Source organism: Typopeltis vanoorti, chromosome 10 (assembly GCF_054136105.1).
Source record: "Typopeltis vanoorti isolate ZY-2024b chromosome 10, IOZ_Tvanoo_1.0, whole genome shotgun sequence".
NCBI lineage: Eukaryota > Metazoa > Arthropoda > Arachnida > Uropygi > Thelyphonidae > Typopeltis > Typopeltis vanoorti.
This window is the reverse complement of record NC_143558.1, coordinates 64,348,379-64,368,070: the sequence shown is the minus strand read 5'-3', so window position 1 is coordinate 64,368,070 and position 19,692 is coordinate 64,348,379. Positions and strand designations below refer to the sequence as shown.

At 34.4% G+C, this 19,692-nt stretch overlaps 1 protein-coding gene across 1 annotated transcript in view; it reads left to right on the top strand.

The window, feature by feature from the left end:
- Positions 1–19,692, top strand: part of Rat1 (5'-3' exoribonuclease 2 Rat1) — a 365,027-nt gene that overhangs the window by 113,606 nt on the left and 231,729 nt on the right. Inside the window, exons 7-8 of the mRNA XM_090399598.1 lie at positions 6,227–6,277; positions 18,934–18,951. Coding sequence (XP_090255724.1) covers positions 6,227–6,277; positions 18,934–18,951 — 69 coding nt within the window. The remainder of the gene's footprint in view (positions 1–6,226; positions 6,278–18,933; positions 18,952–19,692) is intronic.

Sequence of the window (19,692 nt, the reverse complement as noted above, 5' to 3'; positions counted from 1 at the left end):
AAGTTCCTTATGATGATTGCATGCTTGCATTTTGCTCGTGCTGATTTGCAATTGTGACGGCAACCAATGTTCGATGAAAGTGACAATGACTTTCGTTGGATACAAACTGTCTAACCAACATAAAAGTCAACAAGACAAAATATATTGGGCAGATAGTTTTGAATACACTGCCTCCCTCAATCCTGCCTTTATGCTAAATATCTACCATTATTGAGTGCATTCTTCTGCCTGTCGTCAGCAGTTTCCTGTTTGTTATTCTTATATTCAAGTACCCCCCCTTCATCTTTCTTCTTTTATCCTGACTGAAAATACAATATTCTCTACATTCTATTTCTGGAAAAATCTCTTCTTTTTCAACTGTCTCGCTGATTCCTATAATTTTTCGCCTTGTTGAGCTAACCAATCATTTTTTGTTTGCTGCCTTTTATATCAGCATACATAAAGTGAAACATCTCCCTTAAGTCTAGTGGCATCCTAGCACCTTTTAATGAATGTCCCATTCAGGTTTGGCATCAGAGTCCTTTTAGTCTTACTTTTCCTCATTTCACACGTAATTCTCACATTAGATTCTCTCATAGAAAAATAACTTTCTTCGGATATATAACTGAAAATTCATTGAAGGTACAGGGTGATTATAATTAAAGTTCACATTTCAAAGGTCTGTAACTACTCAGCAGAATGATTTAATATTTAACATGATAATGTGTGCAGCAATGGAATTTTATTTTGTGCAAAAAACGTTAGTTCTAAAAGTTGCCACTCGAGTGATACATGGCGCTGCTACATGTAAATTACGTATGATACTCCTGGGTATGCAGTGAAACACTGTGACCATACCATTTATGCAAATGACAAATGTCCTCAGTGCCATCCCTTATGACGTATGCTTCGAAAGAAGCTTCTATAAAAGCAGATCGCTGCAGAATGCATCAGTTCATTGCCTGTGAGTAGACAACATGTTAAAGCACAATGTCACCATTACTGTAGGATTGCACTCTTCTCGTGAAGTTGTTTACCAAAATAACAGCTGTGCCTTGACAGCATTTCCAGAGTTGAGAACATTAAAAGGATTAAAAACAGGTCTTGTAAATGCAAATGATTTATGCAACATGATCCGGAAATTTGAAGAGGCAGGCTCTTTAGATGTCTTGACAGAGGATGGAAGCTCATCAAATGGCAGGAAGTGGAGATAGTAGCCACAGCATTAGAGGGAAAAAGCCAGTCAAACCCATAAGCATGGTCGTAATGCAAATTCTGTGCTGTTATCCTTACAAGATTTCCCACATTCAGCAATGGCTTAATCCTGACCACGATGCATGAGAACATTTGTCCTGCAGTTTCTTGCTTGGGCTGAACTGGACAACAACTGGCCATGTCACAATTTCTGGACTGATGAAGCTCACTTCTCTCTGGATGGTGCTGTGAATATACACAAATGCAGAATTTGGGCAACCGCAAACCTACACGTAGTGTGATGGATTCCACTTCATTCTCCTGAAGATCACTGTTTGGTGTGATTTTTTTTTCACGGACCTTTCTTTTTCGATGAACTTAGTCCTGCTGGTCTCGTTACCTCCTCTGTTAATGGCCAGCAATATGCATCTCTCTCTCTTAGCTAATCAGGTGATTCCTGTACTTCAACAGCATCACTTCCTGGATTCAACAGTTTTATGCATGATAGTGTTTCTCCTCACATTCAACATCTGTCAAGCAGTTGCTTCAGACACATTTTACTGAGGACAGAATCATCAGCTGCCATTTTGTACAATATGACCTATGTCCTTGCCGGATCTGAACCCATCCGACTTTTGGCTGTGGGGACATCTCAAAGATTTTGTATCATGGACCTCAAGACCAACGTTACATGTCATATCCACAACATTTGGTTGTTGAGCATTCGATTTTACAATTTCAGCACGTTGCCAATAACAGAGGACAACATATTATTATTATTATTTGACACCTCCAGGGAGTCCAAAGACTCATCGAGGGAGAGTGTGCCAACAGCATCTAACGGTGGTCCCTTCCAACTACTAACCACGCTCAAACTTGCTTAACTTTTTACATGAGCCATTAATAGCAGAGGCTCTACCAATCGACCAACCTTTCAAACATGTTGTTGTGTAACCACACAACGTACCATGTCTACCCTACAATGTGTGATGTTTTGAATTACCCACTACAGTAATGGCAACTTTGAGAACTAACGTTGGATTTTGCGCAAAATAAAATTTCCTTGCGGGGCACATCATGTTGAATATTAATCGTTCTGCTGAGTAGTTACCCAATTACAGCCTCTCGAAATATGAACTTTAATTATAATCACCCTGTACAATTCATCAGTGATATACAATTCCTGTAGTTATCTTCATTCATCTAAAAGCTGCACACCATTTGACTTACAATCTATATATATTATGCACCTAAACTGCCAAGATAAAATAGCTTCACAGCTATTTTATCTTGGTAAAACACAAACATTACTCTCTTGTTATCTTTTTTCTTTTCTTTTTTTTTTTTTTTTTTTTTTTTTTTTTTTTTTTTTGCTTCCTCCAGTATTCATATTATCTTACATTCCATACTTGTCATCATTTAAATTATTTGTACCTGCTAAATGATTAAATTTTCACTTTCCCTTTGCATTCTAACAGCTTCACTAATATGTTTAATCTTTATGCTAGAACAATACAACTTCATCACATACTCATGCATACTTCCTAATAATAGTCACCATGCAATATAGCCTCATTACTCTCCCCTTTTCACTTGTTAATAACTCCTTCTCACCTCTACTTTCTTACTCTTCTCTGTTGTACCACTTACCAGACACTTTTTCATTCAATCATGCACCTGCTTTGTCTTATGAAAAACATATTATATGAGCATTGGTTTTTTTTCATTACAGCCACCTCACTATTCCCCACATTCTTTCATTTCTTTTGTGTTCCCTCTTATATTCTTCTGACTCACATTTTTGTCATTTATACTTCATTCACCTTTGCTCACTTCAACATTCCTCTCTTCACTTTCTATGACTCCCCCCCACCCCAAACATTCACTATGCTGTCCTCATTCTCTTTTTTGTGATAACATATCTGATACAGTCTCTCACCATTTTTGTTTATTATCCACAAGCACCTCTCTTGATAGTAAATACATCACACTTTAATCTCACAACATCCCTCATATCGAATCTTTGAATAATAACATCTTGGTTGTGCCATTATCTTGTCATTAGCTGCATTATAAACACACAACTCTAACACTGCATAGTAAATCAAAAATATTGACTAATCTAATGTTTGCTAAACAGTATTGCTAATTATAAAACAAAGTACAGCAATCCCTCGATTAATGCGTGCCCGATTAGTGTATCCTTTTTTTTTTCGATATATCTTAAAAATAAATGTTACAGATTTTAAACATTTTGAATCTATACATTTTTTATGGCTAACTATTTAAAAAATTGCTCACCAGGATGAAATAATTTAGTTACCGATTTGAAACATTTTACAAAGTTATTTTTTAATGGCATACTACACTATTCCCATGTATACTATGTTCCAAATTTACTGCCAAAATTTATGTCGTCTGCTTTACGTAGCATTTTGCTGATCATATCACGTGTAATTGTTTTCCTTACTTTTTTTATTTTAAATTATTTTCCTAACCTTTAATCATGATTAAAAGAATTTGTGTAAGAAGGAGACTATTGTGATCAACAAATATTTAATGTCGATGAAACCGCCTTTTTTTGGAAGCGAATGCCTTCCAAGACTTTTCTAGCCAAATCAGAGAAATCTCAGACTGGTTATAAAATTGAATGAAATTACTGCAAGCAATATGCGAGCTGTTTGGAAGCACATTCTCCACATTGTACAAATGATTTTAGAGGCTTTCCAAATGAATCTAAGTTAATTAAATCTCATTCTGAGAAGTTGAGTGACTCTGACCTGCTAAATTTAGATACACAGCAGGAAGATCCTGAAGAATATGAAGAAAATTTAATCACTGACAAGCCCAAAGAGGTTTCACAGAAACAATTTGAAAATAGTTTTTGTGCAATCGAAGTTTTTAAGCAGCAATGCTTTGAAACTGACCCTAGTGAAGAGAGAACCAGTAAAATTTGCAGAAAATATAAAATTTGCAGAAGAATAGGGCCATACCGTCAGTTGTATGAAAAAATAAACAGAATGCCTGCCAAACTATGTTAGCTCAATTCTTTGTTAAGAAGCAGAATAATAAATTTATATTCTGAATATGTTTTATTATCTTTCAGCTTCATGGTTTTCCTTTAACTAGACCCTGAGACATACCTTAATTCTTTTATAAAAAAAATTATGGTTCAAAAAAGAAATTTGAGAAAAGAATTATACTATTTAAGTTAAGGGATATTACATCCCATATTGTTTCATAGCCGAATAAGAAACTCAAAGAGTTTCATGCCGAATATAGAAATATATAAAGTTCGGCGAGTCCAAGCGTAAGCAAATACCTGGATAGCGCAACACATAGTCCATTTGGTAGTGCAACACTGAGGCAACTCATAGCAAGGGTGGAGCAAGCTCCAATCACTGTTCTGCATCACATTAAGGGTAAATACCAAGAACAGTGATTGGAGCTTGCTCCCCCCTTGCTATGAGTTGCCTCAGTGTTGCACTACCAAATGGACTATGTGTTGCACTATCCAGGTATTTGCTTACGCTTGGACTCACCGAACTTTATATATTTTCTATATTCAGCATGAAACTCTGAGTTTCTTATTCGGCTATGAAACAATATGGGATGTAATATCCCTTAACTTTTTCATGTCACCGAATTGAAGCCTTTGGCTCTTCATATAATTAATTAAAGAATTATACATTTCCCCATAGGTTATTATATTCGATTAGTGCATTTTCGATTAATGCGCCTGTTTTGAAGAACGCATTAGGCGCACTAATCGAGGGATTGCTATATATATTTTTCAAGAAATGTGTTATCATTACCTTTCATGTATCCTCTGGCTACTTATAAGTACAACACCATATATTTTTCTATATTCATTTTCCAGTTTATCTTTTTAGTTTTGAACAGTTCTCTCTTTTTGGATATCTGTTAATGTGTCTTTGATTGCTACAAGCTATGTTTGTACAAACTACTACAAATTGTGGTGCTACAAACATGTTTCTGTAATATTGATTGTTGGTATTAAAGTAAAATGCAGTTCTACCTCCTATTTGGGTTTTCCATTTCACCATCATATCTGCATGTTATCAAAATCTGTTTGTTTTATTCTTTCATGGCTGGGAGTATTACTTATGATATAAATTTTCTTATATCTAATAAATTAAATATTAAAACTTTTGTTGCAATAAATGTTATTATTTTTTTATTTGGAACTACATTTTGTTCTGAATATTATTATGCCATGAACTTTGGATAGGTATCTTGTGGATGTACAATAGTAGACAGAGTAAGGAGAGTAGCGGTTCGGTCATATTTACTTAGCATAAAATAGGTAAAACAAGAATAAGAAAGCACTGTATGCATTATCTCATAGTGTATTGAAAGCAGTGGCTGAATATTGTTCATCTCATTGCAATGTGTATGTATTTTGTAATTTATTTAGTTTTTTTTTTTTTTACAGGCAATAATATTTACATTTGAAAAAATGTTTTGTCAGCATTCTATAGTTATGAAATTGAAAGAATTCCACATATTTATCACGAAACTTTTTTTTTTTTTATATTATTTTCCTGTTTCAGTAGTGAAATCTGAGTATCTTCATTCAAGAGTGATACAAGAAACTGAAAGATATTCATTAAAAAAATCTTTAAAAATGTTTTATTTAAAAACTGTTATTTACATATCACTTACTATTTAACTTGATGAGTTGTACTGATGCTTTATGCTTACTTAATATAGGTTGTTCAGTTGTTAGCATCACTCCCTGATAAGTTGTTTGACTGCTGAAACAGAAAAATAATAAATGCATTTACCTGTGGCAAAAATAATCAGAAGTGATTGTTTTACGATGTTCTTGATTATATCAATGCATCCAGTGATGCAGTACTTCAAATACTTGATCCAAGTTTGGTTCTCTCACATTTGCTTTTTTTTTCCCTTCTGTTTGTAAAAAGCTCACAGGTTTTTTTAACATCCATTCATTATATCTTTTATTTAAAGTAAATAAAGTTTATTGTGACATTTATATAAAAGTTTAATTTTGATATTTCCTTTGCAGCTAATCCTGATCATGATCCTAATACTCATCATTGTCTCTGTGGAGCTGATGGTAAGTACTTCTAGCAATTAAAAAAAAAAATTAAGTATTTTAAATGCAGGAGGAAAAACATCTTTCTTCCATTGGTAATATAAAAAAATTATTGCTGTTAATCAATATTTAAAAAAAGTTCCATTTGTTCTTTAAATAATATTTAAATACATTTAAAATTAGATAAATTTATCAGAGTTCACTTTCAAAGTTGAACGTGTGTGTGTGTGGAATGTAAACATCAAACTCAAATATATGAATATTATTGAAGATAAAGCAAAAAATCTGAGAATATGAATGAGATATTATAGATTGATTGATTGACAAAATGTGAAAAAATATTAAAACCCAAGTTTACCTATTGATATTCCTCTGATATGATATGATAGTGTGCTTCGAAAGTTGAAGCAGTTCAGTATAAGAAAAAATATAGAAAGCTCTGTCAAGTGAATCATTGCCACGTAACGAATGCAAGTATATGATAACCAAAGTACATGTAAAAGTAGAGCACTTTACAGGAAATACAGGAGATAAATATTTGGAGATGATTAATGTTTTCATTGACTGGAAAACAGAAATGGAACAAGGAGTTCACTATATTAATCAAAGATAATAAAGAAATTCTAACTTACAGTATTCCTGTACCTGCAGTACATTTTGTTTGCCCAGATATGCTTGCATTAGAAAAGTAAAGCTTATGTATTTGATTAAATTAAAATAAGGATATTTTGTATGCTTAATTCTTAGTCATGGTCCTCTTACTACTTATCAGGTGTTAGATCATGCTTTGGGGCGTTTAATGTTACTCAATTCTGAATATGCCTTATAACTACTTTCTCTGTGGTCAGGGATTGTAAGGTTTTCCCTGGGTAACAAACCCTAACAAATTTATATTTATACTGCGCCAGTTAGAGTTATTATACCTTAGATATGTTCGGGGGCTCTCAAAATGTTGCAGTCGTGGCCCCTTCTCTTTCTTATTTGGTTATATCTGTCTTTCCCCTTAATCACGGTTCGTAGTTTATTGAGTGGAAAATGTTGGTCTTAAACACAAATTAAATACCAGGATTTCAAATGACAAAACATAAAGTTTTATTTTACACTAATAAAATTACATTAAACATGAAATATTCAGTTCTTCTGTTATCTTAATTAGATTAAACCACATTCAAACAATATCACATGAGAATCTCACATATTAATACATTTATCATTCTCTAAGAAAGGCATGCACTTGGGAAATTAATACAAATTTATCTAGACAAAATCTCAGGGAAAAGAGCTAAGGTAACATTTTCATACTAGACTGAGCAAGAATCACTTGACATGGCTGTTCGGACTACCAGTCCAATGTTCCTAAAGTTACTCCGACAAATAAGTTAGTTTCAGTTTTTTCTTTTAGCAACACTGCTTAACGTGTTTTCCTTCAGTGCTCTCACTTAACTTTAGAAAGGACAAAATTGCCTTACCGTTTCTGGCTGCTCACTGTTTCACTGAATCACTACGTGCGAGTCGTGTGCATCCTGGTTGGATCCTTGTTCACACTGCAGATTCTTTTCCTTCCCGTCTGATGGTTTCACGTGCACTGAAATTTCGCCATTAGCTGGGAACATCTGAGGTGCTTGTCTGGGATTTCTGGATCCTTCAAGGGGAAACAGTTCGGGTTTCACTTAGACTCGAGCTTTCCTTTTCTAGTCAGAGATCATCCTCACTTCCTACCTCCTTTTCTCTCCTGTTTTCTCACCTCGTGTCCTTCACTCTCTGTCTCCCACCTTTTTCCGGTTTCTTTCGATCATTCTTTTTTCTTCCAAGGAGCTTATATTCACGGTCGCATCAAATTGCTTCATTGCGGGTTACATGATAAAATTACATGGGACAAAATTACACAGGGAAGAAATTACACATATAAGAAATTAAACAAAAAATTATTTCGTAATTTCAAAAAAGAAAAAATTACACGTATAAAAAATTTTAAAAAAAAATTAAAAGGGAAAAAAATACACAAGTAAGAAATTACACATAAAATAAAATTTACCAAAAATTGTACAAAATTTATAACCAGCAAGGGGTAAATCACAATTGTTAATCACCATGAACTGCTCAAGAATTTCTAAGAATTGTTTAAGTGAAGGTATATAAGTAAATTTTTGTCTTACATTCTTCAGTTCTAGTTTAGTGACTTGTAATATAACTAGTGTATAATGTGCGAGTTAATAAATTTCGTGATTAATTTTTTGAAATTAATTTTTAATTTACCCATGGCCGATTTTGAGTACGGTGTAAGTAATAAAGGTGGTCAAATTATAATTTACAAAGGATTTGAGTTTGTTCGTCACCGTGAAACTGCTATCGGAACTATTCATTGGCGTTGTGAAAGTTTAGAACTTTACATTGTCGATCGCTGCTCCATACCAGAGACAACAAGATTATCCGTGACTCTTCAGAACACTGTCATGTTAATAGGACTTTTGAATCTGAAGCTCATCAACTTGCAAATCAAATGAAAAGAAAAATGTCGAATTCAAGCGCAACGGCTCGTTCAATTATAGCTAACAATTTAGTGACTGTATCAGACAGATTAAAAACGTGTCTACTGAAGAAGAGCTCCATGACAAGGCAATTAAATAGATCCAAAGCTAAAACAATCGGAAATGTTTCGTCAAATCCGGATATCAAAAACTTTGAAATACCAGAGAAATACACTAAATGGATTATTCATGATTCTGGGGCAGAAGATCCAGAACGTATAATACCAATTGTCACAAGACTCTTCTAGATCAACTTGTAGTCAACGATTTTTGGGTAGCAGATGGTACATTTAAAGTGGTTCCAGAAATATATTATCAGTTATACAGTATCCATATCCAATATGATTCAGGCGTCGCTTTTCCTTGTCTACTGGCTCTTCTACCAGGGAAAAAGGGAGAAATATACGTGAAGATGCTGAACATGTTACTGGAAAAAATTCCTCAAGCTCGACCAAGAAATATTTTGACCGGTTTTGAAACAGCAGCAACGAATGCTTTCCATGCTATGTTTGAAAACATCGAAATTGTTGGCTGCTTTTTCCACTTATCACAATCTATTATACGCAAAGTAAATGAATGTGGACTAAAATCTCTATATGAATCCAATCAGTCATTTGCAGTACACATTAAAATGTTACAATCACTTGCATTTTTACCAGAAGAAGAAGTGTTAGAAACATTTTTAGAAGTTGCTGATCTGCTCTCTAATTTAGAAAAATATAATGAACAAATCGAGCAAGTTCTCCTTTACTTCGAACGTACATATATTCGAGGTCGACAGCTCAGGAACGGCACTTATAGACAACCTCTATTCAGTATTTCTACTTGGAACCATAGACACTCTGCAGCCAACTGTATAGCTAGAACTACAAATTGTATCGAAGGATGGCACTATGGACTTCAGTCTCTCTTTCAGTGTTCCCATTCAACTGTTTGGAAATTTTTGGATAACATTGTTAAAGAATTATCTTTACAACATACAAACTATTTGCAGCATTTAACTGGTCAACGAAACCCACGACGTCGTAGGTACATTTCGTTAAAACAACGTATTTCAAAAATTGTACGAAATTATGACTAATAGACGATTGGAATTTTTACGTTGTATAGCTTATATGACTTAGTGTTTGTTTTTTATTATTTTATAAAATAAAAGTAATTTTTGCAATATTAAGAAAGTTTGTGTTTAATTTGACAATAAAATACCAATAATATTTTAATCGAATTAAAGTCAACAGGTAGGTCTTATAAAGTATTACAAAATTAACAGAACATTGTGTAATTTAGTCCTCGTGTAATTTTATCACATGTAATTTTGCCCTGACACGTTCATTGCGAACCCATGAGAGAGCTCCTTTTAGAGAATTAGTTAATCCTTGCTTGTAAGGTTCCAATATAGACTTGTCAAGGTCATCCCCTTTAGGCTCTTAGTCATCACATTTTCTTTTTTTGCCGTAGCTTACACATACCATTCCTTTATTTCTATTTGTACACATTATTTTCCTTCATTAAAATTACACATATTAAATAATTCACAATGTTTCCCTTTCAATAAGTAAATGGATGTATACTTAATAATTAGATATACACTCAATACACAATTATGATACACTTTACACTCAATATACAATTATATAATACACTTTACTTTACTTTACCCCTCCCCCCACCCCCTTCCTTATTTCTTTCCAATACAATATTGAACAGCAGTACAGGTATTTTCTCTGGTTTAAAGCTCCTTTCATTGTTAGATCACGAATGAGTGTCTGTCTAGTAAAGGCAGGCCTCATTCACAATCTAGCACAGGCATCAAGGACTTTATTGATATTTGACCTCATCTTAGTTTAGGACAAACAGAGGTCACTATGAATGGATTTTTACTTTAAGACAATTTCTAGTTAAGTTTTGTATCCTGTAAAAAAAAAAAAGTATAGGGGAGCTGGAAAGTTCTGATAAACACCTAGAACAGATGCAAACTTGACTGACTTGTCTATTTGCTTACTTGGGAAAAAGGATTAAAACCTATCTTATAAAATTGCTTGGTATCTTTATCATAGTATATACCCAAGGTAAAAAACTTTTTACATCTTACTCTCATCCTGAGATTTTTATTTAATAAGGTCAAAGCACCTTGTGGCAACTTGTTTAGGTAAAATTTATAAGCTCTGCATTACTTCAACCTTGGCTTTAGGTCTGGCTCCCACTGACGAGACCTCAATAAAAGTCGAAACCGATCTGGGTAGTGGCCCTTGCCTTTAATGCATAGCATCATACATCTCTGCAAGGGGATGTGCTTTGCAATAGGGGAAATACTAAGGAAAGTGATCAAAGCTTACTCCACCTTTACTACAAGTTGCCACAGACCTGAACTGTGTTGTGCAAACTTGACTTACTTGTCTGTTTGCTTACTTGGGAAAAAGGATTAAAACCTAGCTTATAAAATTGCTTGGTATCTTTATGTTCTTTCTTGTGGTTATTTTAGTTGCTTTAATATCATTTTTGTTCTACTTGTTTATCAGAACTTTCCAGTCCCCCTTGTACAGTGGATTCCAGTTAATTGGGCTGCATTGGGATAGCATAATTTGGCCCCATTAACCAGCTTCAGTTAAATGAAGTGGCATGTCAAGAGCTTAAAATGTGTACTTTTACACATTTTAAGTAATTACTGACATGTATAAACATTTGGCTTTAATTTAAGTAAAATATTTGCCATAAAATAATTTCATTTATATATATATATATATATATATATATATATATATATATATATATACACACACACACACACACACACACATTAGTTGAGAAATCATGGAAATATAACAAGGATCCATATTTAAGTTTTGTAGATCTGAAAAAGGCATATGACAAAGTGCCAAGAGGAAATCTCTTCAAAACACTCCAGTTATATGGTATAAATTGTATCATTATACATTATATCAAGCAATGTATAGTCTATTTGAGTTTTAAATCAACAGTTGCAAATGTGTAAAAAGGATGTACATTATTTTCACTATTATACATCATCTATATGGATCACATTATGAAGGAAAGCAGTATTAAACCTGATATCAAAATTGGAGATGTTAATGTATCTCTGTATGCAGATGATGTTATATTCTTGAATAAATCCAGGACAAGTCTACAGGATTCCCTGACCGAATTGAATACTATTATTACTATTACTAGACACCTCCAGGAAGGGCACCTACTCTACAACTCTCCATCTCCATCACTCAATCTCATCATCTACTGTCCACTACCATCACTATTATTTTCACGGACAATCACAAACATCCATGCCCACAGCGGGATTCGAACCCACAGCCTGCTGGAGAGCGGATACTCTAACCACTCGGCTAACCAGGAACTGTAATAAATTTAGTATGAAAATCAGCATTGATAAAGACAATGAAAATAGGCAGAAACATTGAAAACATCAATTGCATCCTGAAGGGAGAATCTATAGAAAACAAGTAAAACATTTTATCTATTTAGGCACAATATTTAGTGAAGATGGTAAATTAAATATGGAAATAGACTACAAAATTAGTAAAGCTGGTATGGTAGAAAGCCAACTGAATAAATTTATATGGAATAAGAAAGAAATTAGTCCAATTTCTTGCTGTATACAAGACAGTGTTCAAACCAATTTTAACTTATGGATCCAAGAGCTGGGTTAGAAATAAAACACATAATCAAAGGCTAGATACCTCTGATATGAGAGTTCTGAGAAAAATTAGTGGAGTGAACAGATAGTTTCAATGAAGATATTGGAAGAACTTTCCATTGTTTACATTCAGAAATGTGTTAGTAGAGAACTAATCTCATGTGGTATGGTCACTCAAACAGAATGGGAGAGGAAAGATTAGCAAAATAAGTGTTCTTTGTCAGGATTGCAGGAAAAAGACCCAAAGAAAGCCAAGATGCAAGTTGATTGATACAGTAAAAAGTACCTTAGAAGACAGAAATATAAGATCTGACAATATTGGCATGTTGACAGATAACAGGATAATCTGGAGGAAAATTGTTGATAGGAAGTTAGTAATGCTGTAACTGTAGTACAATCATAAGATCCTATGCAATCTTTGGGGGTATATGTCAGGAATTTGATGATGTTAGGTAGTTAATGAAGTTGTAGTAATTGTTCTTAGCCTGTTGTTTTTATTAGGCAATTAAACAAAATGAGTACAGATATATAATGCATATACAGGGTATCCAAAAAAGAAATCTGGGGTTTTCAGTGAAATTTATTTTATTACATTTGAATCAGAAATGTATGTAGCATATATTATCAAAGTGCAGTGTCACAAATTTGATTACCTGTTAATGTAACTCAATGTGTGCACCATTTACAGCCCTACAGACATCAAAACGGAATTCCGCCTTAGACCACACTTGGGTATGCATATCCATAGGAATTGCTTCTATGTTATTACTGTTATTCTATGGTATAGGTTGGCAAGGGACTGGATTTTTTCTTGATACACAATGTCTTTTAGTAGCTGCAAAAGGAGAAATCCATTGGAGTCAATCGGGCCTGCCCAGTGGCCAAGCAATGGAACCTCCTCTTCCTATCCATTTGCATCGCCACAAGAGAAAGCACACTATATGTTATGATTTGCAGAAACGAAGTCAGTAACAACTGTGCAAAGGAATTTCAGGTGGGAGTATGATAGGAATGCTCCAAGTGACAAAAGCATCCGTAAGTGAAATCAACAGCTCTTTGAAACAGGAAGTGTTTTAAAAGGACATTCACTAGGTAGGCCTGCAACAAGGGTGGAAAACATAGAACAAATTCGAATGGCTTTACAACATAGTCCAAAACATTTGGTTCGTTGTGACTCATCAATTAAACATTCCTAAAAGTACAGTGCATGACGTTGTTCACAAGAGATTAAAACTTCATGCTTATAAACTGCAACTTGTTCATCACATCTAGCCTAATGATAGGACGCAAAGTTTTTTTTTGTGACCATGGTAGACCTCATTGCTGAACATGGCAACTACCTCCAGAGCATCTTATTTTTTTGAGGCCTCATCAGTGAGTAGATAGCCCTGGATGATATCAAAGTTTAAGTGAAAAGAACTTGCCTTCACTAGTGAAAGTATGTAAGTTCTTTTCACTTAAACTCAAAAAAGGTTGAAACCAGTCTGGGTAGTGACCTCTCCTCATAATGTAAGGCAATATTACATCTCCTAGGAGCTGTGTTTTACATTATGAGACAATATCAAGGATAGTGAGGGGAGCTTGCTCCACCTTTGCTTCGAGTTGCCTTGGTGTTGTACTACCAGGTGTTCACTTACGCTCAGATTCACCGATAGTTCTTCGGCATGAAACTCTTAGATCGTAGTTTTCGATCTCAGAGTTTCGCATGCTGGCTGTAAAATAATAAGGGATTTTTATCCCCTTAATTTAACACTATTTTCATTGTCTTCCTGCATTAAATAGTCATAATCCAATAATAAATATTCTATTGTCCTGGGTAATCATTTGTTTAAGCTCAGGACTGTCATCCTTATCACTTTCTTGTCTTCTAATGTCCTCTAATGTTTTGCTGCAATTTCCCTCCTCAAAATCTTAATTTTTGTTATAGTACTGAGACTGTCATCAATGGATGCAAACTCTTCATAGTTTCTGATGGTTCATGTCCTATAGGACACATTTTCAGTATCAGCCATATCTGGCATATCTACGATGGAATGCTTAAAACTGCATTGAGCAAAACATTTGTGAATAGTCTTGCTTATTCTTTGACAACTATCAGCCATAAACTGTTTCTTGTAAAAGATTAACTTTTTTGCTGACTTTCTTAGCATTTGTCAAGAACCAGTACATTTTTTTATTGATTTCCATTGTAATTTTCTGTTCCTACTCATAAGCCAATTCGTAAAAAAAAAAATTTAGATGTCATCCATTCATTTTTGTTTGCATGGTATTGAAATGGTAAAACCTTCATTCTAATTCCTTTATATTGTTGAAGACTGGTCCTTTCTCTAATAACTAAAAGCATTCATTTATCGGATTCTGACATATTTCATCAGCATAACACTGCACAATTCATTGCTTTGATTGATCCAAAGAGTGTAGCATGTTTATAACATGGACCCATCCAATGTGGCATGATAAAATAGCCCTATTTCATCAGCATTACAAATGTCATGAGCACAACATTTTTGATGTATACGATTACGTAAATTTTCTAACACTCCATAAGGTAGAGGTTATTGGCTGGCCCAATTAAATAGTATTGTATCCCAAATAAGCAAAGCAAATTCTTGTCATGTTCTTATTTAGTTTTTGTTCTTCCAGACTTGTCCCAATAAAATGGCTTTCCCGATTAACCAGTTTACCAAACTGGAATTTGCTGTATATTATATTAGTTGAACAGCTGTTCACAATTACTGTTCAAGTAGTAAATGATTTTCATTGCTCACTGTGAAAACCATTATTCTGCTTATTAAAAGTCTGAGCCTTAGTATATATTTACACCCTTGTGTAAATTTACAGATGGTACTAAATGTATCATGGTATAGTATGTCCACACTTTGTAGAGCTTCGCTTGGCTTGGTGCCAAGCATAGTCGATTCATGCTGAAGGGGAGAAAGAAATGAAGGATGTACGAATTGGTCGCCAACACACGAAATCACGTGCTTTATAGATAAAATTTTCCAACTGTTATACAAACAAAATAGTTACCACTTTAAAAACTACAATGATCATAAAAGAGAAGTTAATTTTCCGACATGTAATAATAAACAACTCATCCCAGAAGATGGGATGTGAAGTTGTTCATTTGTTCTCTATATATAACTTTGCAGTACTGTACCTTAAATTCTGATTTCTGGAAACCTGATATAATTGGTAGTTGTGGTATGCTGATATCCCTAGCTCTAGTTGAATTATCAATTTAAACAGCCAAAACTGGTTTAATTCCACTATAATCATTGTAATCTCGTGAAATTCTCGTTAATAGAATACAGTATATTGAATACTTCTTTAATAATGTACTTGTTTTTACATTCTGTGGATTAATGTTCATCTTGTGTCCTGGATTTAGCACCTCTGTATGGTTAGATGAACTTTACATTGCACAGCCTGAAGCATCTGTTCATTAATATCTGTCATAACTTGGGGGGGGATGAAAGTTAGATACATTATGTAAAAGTGATGAGTCTACTTATTATATACAAATGAGCACTGCTGCCAGCAGTATATGCAAATGCACCACAGCAGTGGAACCAATTCCAACAGTCAAAAAATAGCATCCTGGATATATAGTGAATGAAGACCACAGGCTACAAGTGGGTGACCAGTATCTCCAATTATCTGTTCGCTGAAACAGAAGTGCTGCCCCAAATTACAGTACAGAAGGTTTCACGAAGGTGGTCTGTATGCTAGGGGTGACTAGCAGTTTGAATGTTGGAAATGAGCCATGACCTCATGGCAACTGGTCCAAGACCAATGGGACGGGGGAGGGTCCCTGTTTGCTCTAAAAATCTATACTGAAAGCGATACTTGTGGAGGTAGTATGATGTTGGAGGAGGCATCTCAGTGGATGGATGCACTGACCTGTATGTGCTCCCTTGCAGAACCATGAATGCTGCAGCTTATAGAGACAAGGTCCTGGATCCCTATGTTCATCTATGTACAGGTACAATAAGGGAGACATTTATCCTACAAGATGATAATGCTCATCCTCATTAAGTGAAGCTTGTGGATCAATATCCTCAACTCGCCGGGTTCCCTGACCTTAATCCTAATGAGCATGTCTGGGATGCTCTAGGTAGATGTGTTTCTGTCCCCAATCCTCTCCTCAAAACCTTGAGGGACTTAGGAAATGTCATTGTGAGCATTGCTCCAAGAATGACTGCATTTCTTATTTGAGGCACTTTAACAATGTCCTCTCATTTTTGACCATTGTCTTCGTATGGGTACATGAAATTGCTGAGTTGTTACTGGATTAAACTATGTATTTACAATTTTTGCAGGTGTTTCTTTCACATCTCTCATACATACTGCTTTTCACTGAATTGCTTAAAAATTCAACAAAGTTTTTGAGTTACCTTGCTTATTTTCTTCATCATCATCAAATTCCTGCCATGTATCCTCAAGGAGTGTACAGGATATGACAGTACTACATGAAAAATTTACATCATTACTAACTTCCTATCTACAATTTTCCTCCAAATCAGTCTTGTTACTTGTCAAGACTCCAACATTATCAGATCTTATATTTCTATCGTCTAAGGCACTTTGTATCGTATCAATCCACCTATATCTTGGTCTTCCTCTGGGTCGTTTTCCTGCCAACCTGGCAGAGAACACTTGTTTTGCTAATCTTTCCTCTCCCATTCTATTTAAGTGACCATACAACCTGAGATTAGCTCTGCTAACGCATTCCTGGATGCTGACAATGTCAAGTTCTTTCCTGATATCCTCGTTTTTAATATGATATTGCCATTGATGCCATCTTCTGCTTATGATGCTTATTTTCTTTGTTCTTTGTTTTTTCTATTGATGCTTATTTTCTTTGTTCCTTAAATTTGTAATTCCTGTAGATAAATCATCTGCTACGTGGATGATGTTTGCTATTTGACCACATGGATACACTCCACAATTTCTTAACACACTTAAACCATCAATATCCCAAGATCCAGTTTACCCTGTAAAAGAAAACAACAGTCTCCTTTTCCTAGACACCCTGATTATATGCCAGCCTGATGGATCCCTGGCTTTCTCTGTTTACAGAAAACCTACACATACAGGTAGATCCATTCACCAGCAGTCCCCCCCCCCCCCCCCAACAATATGGGATTATAAAAACCCTATATAGCAGGGCAAACTGAATCAGTTCAGATAACAATGCCCTAACTACTGAACTTAACCATATCCTTAACACCTTCTTGGCCAATGGCTACAACTCTCAAAAAATATTAAAACCAGTTAGCCACAACCCTCCCACCCTCTTCATAACAGAGATCACTCTAAATCTACCACCATTCCTTATATGGTGTATACTTGAAAAACTAACAAAAATCCTAAGAAAATATGATCTCACAACTAGTTACAAACCACATAAGAAATTGGCATCTCTTATCCTCTCCACTTATTTCCCTTAGACCTGCCTGGAGTATACCAGTCCCTTGCAGTTGCAAACTGTCCTGCTATGGCGAAACAGGTAGGACAACCAATATCAGGATATCCGAACACAAGGAATACATCTCCGGTTTCACCAATACAGCCACTCAGAACTTGCTGACCATGCATTGGACACCCACCACAGAATATGCTGGAAGAAGGCCACTTATTACACCACAGCATGAAAGATTATTCTTGGAATCAGCCTCAGCTCTAAAAAAAACTTCCCAGACCTCAACAAATTTGGAAAGCTTACATTCTAAGAACATCAGCCCAACAGCCAACATAATCCAGTTACCCTGCTAGAGGACACCTTTAGGACTCGAGAACTGACTTCATTTGCCTTTCTTCACCCTCATTTGCTTAGTGTTAGATGGCAATGTAACATTCCCAAAATATAGGAAGGCATTCATTAAAGTTTTAATCAATAATTTAGTTTTTAATTAATATTCTAGTATATGTTGTCATTTCGTGAAAAAAATTAAAAGCTCTTTAAATTATAGAAACACGCTTATTTCCAGAAGTAGAGTGCCTTGACAGCAAATGAATATCTCTGGATTTCTTCCAAGTTTATCTCTAAAGCTGGAATCTGCAAAATAAGCACTATGATTAATTTTTTTCAGTTCAACTGTTTTTGATCAAATTTGACTTGAGTAGTATTTCATTATTACATCTGATTAATTTTAGATTTGGTGCAATACATTTTAAGAGACAAAAAATAATAATGCTCAGTGCATGCATTCATCATTCAGTGCACTGTTATCTCAAGATGTATAAATATAATGTGCTATATGGGTAAAGTTTTATTTCCTTGCTTTCATTGACTCATTGATTGCCATCACTTTTGTAGTTATGAAATAAATGATAATCATCACAGATAATTGTCAATTGGGAGCCCTTCAAGTAGCAAGGTTTATATAAATATATTTATTTATAGCTTTTTATCATATACTTTCTGGCACATTATAGTCTGTATTATTCTAATAATTTATTTTCGTGCATTTCAGCTGATCTTATCATGTTAGGTAAGTTTTTTTAATTCTTTTTTATTTATTTTTTTTTTTTTTGGAAAGTTATAGTTCCTAATAGTTCATTCTATTCTATTCTATATGGTTATTTCCATTATGTATATATCTTTTTATTAAAAAAATCTTTCTGTACATATTAAAGTTCATTGTTTTCTTTTAATGAAATAGTCATTTACTTTTCAATGGGATCATAGTTGCATGTTAAATATTACTGATTAACAACTGTACTGCCTGGACGTGTAATATACATCTATAATTACATGGATACAAAGTGTCCATTGAAGTCACAACCATTGGATATTATAGAAAAAATAATATGGATGCAAAGCATATATTTTTGATATATTTTGTATTTGTGGTTGGTTGAGTGGTTAAAGACCATATCTAATGTAAATAAATATGATTAGAAATACATCAACATCTCAAATAATGCAGTTAATTCTTGCTAAAAATATTAAGTTCTTGTTTCTGAAATGGTTGTTTGTGCATAGTGTCTACCAATAAGAATAGGTAATAATCAAATGGAAAGATGTCTGGGGATCTCACAACATGAGAAACTGTGCATTTTCATGAAGGAACACAGTGCGTTTGCAGTTAACTAGTGCAAGCCTTTTTTGCAGCATTACATCATGAGACCTCTGCATTTGTGTTAAGTGAATGTCTTCTATGATTTGTGGCTTGTAATGGAATTATACCTTGTGTTTCACTAGACACATCAGAATCTTGTAGAATTGTGAA